The sequence below is a fragment of the Gallus gallus genome, chromosome 11, assembly GCF_016699485.2.
Source record: "Gallus gallus isolate bGalGal1 chromosome 11, bGalGal1.mat.broiler.GRCg7b, whole genome shotgun sequence".
NCBI lineage: Eukaryota > Metazoa > Chordata > Aves > Galliformes > Phasianidae > Gallus > Gallus gallus.
Genome location: NC_052542.1, coordinates 8,928,138 through 8,934,487, shown reverse-complemented (window position 1 = coordinate 8,934,487; position 6,350 = coordinate 8,928,138). Strand labels below are relative to the sequence as shown.

The window sequence follows — 6,350 nt, the reverse complement described above, 5'->3', positions numbered from 1 at the left end:
GGGGAGGGCCGGGCCGCGCTGCTCTGCTCCGCCGCGCCGTTCTCGCTTTGCCGGTGCGCGGCCCGCGGGGCTCCGGGAGGGGTGGGCTGGGGCTGGGGGTTCGCTCCCGGGCCTGGGGGAGCTGCCCGGCCCTCGCTGCCCCGGTTCTGGCGTTCCGGGGCGCGATGCGTGGCAGAACTGGCAAAGTCCTCCGGATAATTTGCAGCCAAAACATCTGGTTCGTTACAGCGCAGCTACCGGACTGAGCCAAACAAACTTTGCTGCTGTGTAAATTTACTTACCCAAACAATTTACATTCAAGCAAAGATCTTAGCCCGAAGAAAAAACTTTTATTCATTTGTACTCAGGAGGTTTGGGAATTCGTAGGCATTTAAAAATAATTTTGCTCTAATAAAGTTATGTAGATATTACAAAATGCCTTTGTTCTCTCCTCAGATAATTGCCGCCGCCGTAATGGTTATTGACAACGCTTTGTATTGCACAAAAGCCGAAGATCGTTGTCGGGCGCGGGCAGCCGTGTTCTTAAACAAACTTGGCAGAGGCGCGTCCGTCCCGGCAGCGCCGATGCGCGCCGCTCCTCTTTTGTTCCGCACCGGGCGAAGCCGCAGCGGCCCCCGCGCACCCGGGGGACACCGTGCGCTCCCTACAGCCGGCGGTGCCAGCAGCCGCCCCGCTCTGTTCCGCGCCTGCAGCGGGGGGCTGAGGGCCCGGGCCCGGCGCTCGGTGCGCCCCGCGGTTCCCGGCGAACCCCCGCCCTGCTCGGGGCTGAGCCAAGTTGGCGAACTTAGCCGGGGATCCCCGCTGGCCGCTGCCGCGCTGTCCGCGCGCGGGGCCCCCCGCAGCTCAGCCGCCGCCGCCGCGCTCGGGGAGCTGCGGAGCGGACGGGCGGTGGAAGGGGCAGCGACGGAGCTCGGGGCGGGCGCGGTGCCGAGCGGGCGGGACGCTGAGCAGGGGTGGTCGTCTGACGGTGGGACTGGGAAATAATCGGTACCTGGCTTTGGAACTGCCGGGAAGGGCGAGCTCAGCGCCGAGCCTCGTGTGCGGAGTCTTTGCAGATAGAGCCCGTGCAGTCATCGATTTTGTGCGTTTGTTTTGTAAGCGTTATGTTTGTAAATGTGACACTTAATACAATTACGGGCTCCGGCTCTCTGAAATGGACCGTGACCCCCGGAGAAGCTAATGCACGTGAAGGACTCCGCGTTTCCAGCTGAAATCCGTCCGATCGGAAGTTCAATACATTTTTCTTCCTTAAAAAAAAAAAGAAGGGGGGAGGGAGGGAAGAGTACAGTTACCAACCAAACAGTTCCGCGGCTCGTTCGGGCCGCGAGCGGGGCACGTGTGTGCGTGTTTGTGTGCGTGTGCGCGCCCGCTGAGCCGGCCCTGAGCGCGGAGGTGTCTGTATGGGGTCCGGGCGGCTCCTCGGCAGCCGTTCACCAAAGTTGGACTTTTTCCCCATGAGCCCCGCTGCCTTCCCGGGCCCTAAGAGAGCGAAGCGCGCGATAGGAAGCTCGGGGAGGTGAGCGGGGCCGGGGGGAGGGAGGCGGACGGAGAAAAGTTGCTCGCAGAGCCCCGAAGTGATGTTCGGCGATTTCCTCGGGATGCTCCGCACCGGCGCACGGAGGGGCAGAGCGGGGCTGCGAGGGCCGAGCGACGCGTCCCCGGGGCTGCGCTCAGCGCTTCGGGGCAATTTCCTAATTTTTGACTCCAGGAGGGAGGAGGGCAGCGCGAGCTGAGCGCAGCACTCGGCTCCCCGCTCCCGCCGCGCTGTCGCCGCGCTGTCACCGCTCCGGAACGGAACGGGCGGCAGCGCCGATGGGGACGCGGGCGGACAGCGGGCCCGGCCCCGCGCACACACGGACACGCGGACGCGGCCGGGACGGAGCCGGGCGCTGCGCTGACAGCTCGCCGCGCTGTTCGCCACAAACGTTTCGTTTCCCCCGGCAGTACCGGGCTCCCGGGGACTACGGGCGCCGGCGGCTTGTTTTTCGCCCTACGCTCCGCGTTAAAACCACCGTCCCGTGACCGCCGCCGCTCGCTCAGCCCCCGCCCCGCGCACCGAACGCACAGCCCGGGGGGCGCGGGGACGCCGCATCCGCACGGTGCGGTGCTCGGAGACACCGCGAGCGCGGAGCAACGGTGGCGAGCGGAGGTGCTTTTGATCTTACCGTAACACTGAGATCATCATCATCTTTTTTTTTTTTTTTTTTTTTTAATTCCTCCCCGTGAACTTTAGGAAAAAAAAAATATTTGCTACTGTTTTTTCTCCCCCTCCTGCTGCCAATACACGGGGGCTGCGAGAGGCGGAGGGGCCCGCCGTGCCCCCACCCCATCCCATCCCAGCCCCATCCCAGCACCGCGCCGCCCGCCCGGCCCGGCCCGGCCCTCCCGGCGCAGCGCGGCCCCGCCGCCGCCCAGGAGCGCCCAATCGAGCCCGCAGCGCATCGATCCGCCGCCGCTCGCCGAACGGAGCGCGGTGGCGGCTTGCCAGTGAACTTGGACCAAAAAAAAAAAAAAAAAAAAAAGGAAAAAAAGAAAAGGAAAAAAAAAAAAAGAAAAAAACAAAATGCTCCGAAAAGAGAGAGAAAAGAAGGCGGCCTGCGCGCGGGCGCCCCGCGGAGCGGTGTGAGGGCGCTGCCCGCCGCCGCCCCGCGGCTGAAGGCGCTGCCGTTGACGGCCGCAGCGCCCCGCGCCCCCCCCCGCCCCGCCCGCCCGCAGGCGCCAGCCAGGTGGGAGCCGCGGCCCCGGAGCGGGGCCGGGCCGAGGTGCGGGGCCGCCTCCGTCACCTGGCGGGGTCGGGGCGGGGGGGCCGGGCCGAGGGGAACGCGGCGGGCGTGTGCGGGGCGGGGGGGCGGCGCCGAGCGGAGCGGCGGCGAAGTTGGGCGGCGGAGGGGGGGTCCGCGCCGCGCCGGGAGTTGCGGGAGCGCGGCGCCGCGTCCCTCGGGCGGGATGTTTGAGTGACGCTGCGATCGTCTCGTTTCCCTTCAAGCTTCGCCTGTTGCCGCCGCCGCTCTTCCAGCGCCGAGCCCGGAGCCGCGGAGCGCCGAGCGCCGGCTGCGGCTCTCCGAGTGCCGCCCGGCGCTGCCGGCCCCATGCCGTGAGCAGCCCCGCGCCGGGGCAGGCGGAGGGCGCGGGGCGGAGTGCGGCGCCGCGGGCTCTCCCCGGCCCTCCCGCCCGCGCACCTCTTCGGGGGGCTTCCCCTCCTCCTTCCTCCGGGGCGATTTGTCAAACTTCCCCCCTCTTCTGCCAGCAGCAGCAGCAGCAGCAGCAGCAGCAGCAGCAGGGCTGTCCTCTCCTCTGTGCCGCCTCCTCCTCCTCCGCCGCCGCCTCCTCCTCCTCCTCCTCGGCATCGTGCATGCACAGCAACAAAAAATATATCCCCGACCCAGCCCTCGAGCCGAGACTGGAGCAGCGCAGCGGATCTCTGGGGCTAAAGCAACTCTTCCCACCCCCGCGCCGAGGCAGCCCCCCCCGCCGCCCGCAGCATGCCGAGGAGGAAGCAGCAGGCGCCCCGGCGCGCAGCAGGTACGGAACGGTGCGGTGCGGTACGGAGCCGCCGTCTCCGCTCGCCTCTCCCCTCCGGCCCCGCCGCGGCCCCGCTCGCACGCTGCACGCCCGGCTTTGCGGAGGAACTCTCGGTCTGACGGCTCGGCAGCGGCGGAGGGGGGGGGTGGGGGGGTATTCTCCTTTCTTTCTTTCTTTCTTTCTTTCTTTTTTTTTTTTTTTTTTTCCTGCCTTGGGGCTGTAGGGGTGGGGACGCGTGGAAGCACTGTCCCTACTTTGGTACCCACTTCGCTGCGTCCCCAACTCTGCCCGCCGGGTGCCGGCAGCCCGCGGTGCGGGCAGGGCTGTGCACGCGTAGAGATGTCTGGCTGCCGGCGCTGGGGGAAGGAGCCCAGTGCTGTCCGCTTCCAGCCCGTACTTTGGCACCTACTTTGCTTCCATTCTTCTCCATCCCCTTCTCTCTCAGACAGATGAGTTGCGAAAGGCAGCCAAAACAATCTCTTTTATTTTATTTTATTCTATTTTTCTGTAAAAGAAGACAGGATGTGTATAACTGCACGGCTTGTGTGAATGAAGCTGTAGAGACGAGGTGGTTCGGGAGCCCCGTGGTGTGAGTTGGAGCTCCGCGCCCTGAGTGGGGTCCTCTGCCCAACTTTTACGCTCTGCTCCTGTCTCTGGTGCTGCTCTGCAGCTGCGGGCCGGACAGCCACAGCCGAGGGCCGGCCACGTCCTTGGGCGCTCCTCTGCTAATCTCATCGATTCCTTCTTTACGAGCCCAGATGAGAGGCTGCAAAGGAAACCAAAGCAAAAAAAAAAAAAAAAGCAAAGAAAAAAAAAAAGAGGGGGGGGATCTGTGCATTGTCAAATGACTGGCGAGTGTTTCTGATAGTGCTTTTACAACTTCCTCCATTTCTTGGTTGGTTTTTTTTTTCTTCCTTTTTTTTTTTTTTCTGAAATACTTTTTAGGGCTTTATCCTGATGAGGCTTTTTGTTAGTTTGTTTTGTTTTCCTTCTGCCAGAAATGTCAACTCCTGTTAAACTTATGGAACGTTTTCTGGAAAAGCTGAATTGAAAAGAGTAAAAAAAAAGCCAAACAAACAAACATAATTTTACAGTAATCCTTAGCTGGGGATATGTGGGCTGGAAAAGGTTTCCTTGGCCTGTTGCCATCCTTGATTTGATGGCTGATTGATCGCCTGTCATCTGGCTGCCTTTGATCTATTCATTCCCGATAAACATCAATAAATCACTTGCCATGGTAACGCCAGGCTGGGTGACGTCACACGTGGCCTGTCAGCTCCCTGTCAGTGCAACTCGTGGCGGCCGTGCCACGCCGCCAGGACAGCCTGCCAGGCCTGGGGACCGCAGGTGACACCGTACCTGCAGCTGGAGCCCGGCCGTGTGGGTGTCTGGTGTCTGGTGCTGGGGTCTGGTGGCCGTGGTGGCACTGGCGTGGCCGTAGCTGGGCTTGTGGCCTCCTCAGGCAGGGAGTCCTGCAGCCCGGAGCTCCAGGAGTGGGCTGTTCTTGGAGCGGGGTGCTGGGAAGCACGGCAGGGCTGCTTGACAAGTTCTGTGAGCGGTGCTCTCTGAGTTCAGTAAGCAGAAGAGAGGCAAGGAGCACCCCAAACTGTGAGTGGCTGTCCTCGCTTCCCTTCTTCCCTTCTCTGGCGTACCCATCTTCATCTGGTGCTTCTAGCATAGAAAAGTGTGCTTTCTGGCAGCCCGGTTCTCTGCACTAACAGTTAGAAAGTTTCTGAAGTTTGCAAGTCTGATGGTGATACGATTTAGCAAATAATATCTTAGCCAAGCGCTTAATGTTTTTAATTTCTCCACCGTGTCATCGAACGGTGCTTCTCAAATTAATTACAAAGGTGAACTTTTTCTAGCATTTGGAAATGGCTGTTTTGTAACGTTAATTTGGTTCTGTGAATTCTAGCTCTTCCAAGTGCTTGGCATGCTCTCCAAACGGCGGTGCTTTGCGTTGGGCTTTCTGTAGGCTGGGAGAAAACGCTTCTGCACTACAGAAGCGTTCCGAGGTACCTTTATTCCTCTCTCTTCCTCTCCCCATCTCTTCCTCCTTTCTCCAGTGAATCATCCATGATGTGTGATCTCTCTCTCATATTTAGCAGAAGTGCAATCTCTTTAAACTTTTAGCTTTTTGATAGCCACATTAAACATTTAGTATTGTGTATAATTGCTTCCCACTGAAATGCTGCTTTATTGGTCACATTGGAAATGTTACTTTTTCTAATAGCAGCAAAAACTGCTGCTGCTTTTTTTTTTTCTTTTTCTTTTTTCTTTTTTTTTTCCTTTTTTTCCCCAACACCTGAAAAACAGCAAAGAAATAACAGGTTAGTTAAGAAATATTCATTACAAAAACTTGACTGCAGGACTAATAGGAGATGGAAGAATGGTTTTGCTCTATCAAAATGACCCGTCAAAACGACTTTGTTTCATATTTGATTTAATTGTCTCTCTCCTGACAGGCACATTCATCAATAGCTTAATGGTCAATCAGAAGTTGGCAGAGTGAGTGCTTTCATTCTTTCCCATACACTAGCTTTGGCTTTACTTTATCAAAATGCCTCTGCCTAATGGATATGGGGGATGTAGAATGACTGAAGGGCTACTTATTTGAGAAGAGTGAAAAAACAAGAACATTTATGCTGTTGATAAGTGCATGAAGATAAATAAGTGAGCTGTACAGGGGGTTTTATTTTAAGACAGAAGAAACTTACTTTCCTCCCCCCCCCCCCCCTTTTCTTTTTGGCTTCAGAACTGCGAGTTATAAGGTTCATGACTGCTTTTGTGGCATACTGAGAGTGATGACAAATTGATTGCTTGGTACT

General features: G+C 58.6%; 1 protein-coding gene across 2 annotated transcripts in view; it reads left to right on the top strand.

The window, feature by feature from the left end:
* Nucleotides 1–1,364: 1,364 nt before the first annotated feature.
* The window catches only part of TSHZ3 (teashirt zinc finger homeobox 3), a 63,983-nt gene continuing 58,997 nt past the window's right edge, over nt 1,365–6,350 (top strand). The window contains exon 1 of one of the 2 annotated variants that reach the window (XM_040707190.2): nt 1,365–1,516. Coding sequence is in view for 1 of the 2 variants with exons in the window: in XM_015292483.4 (XP_015147969.1) it covers nt 3,483–3,522 (40 nt within the window). In the remaining variant the exon portion in view is untranslated. Of the gene's footprint in view, nt 1,517–3,466; nt 3,523–6,350 lie in introns of those variants that run through there. The other variant, XM_015292483.4, reaches the window with a different exon arrangement.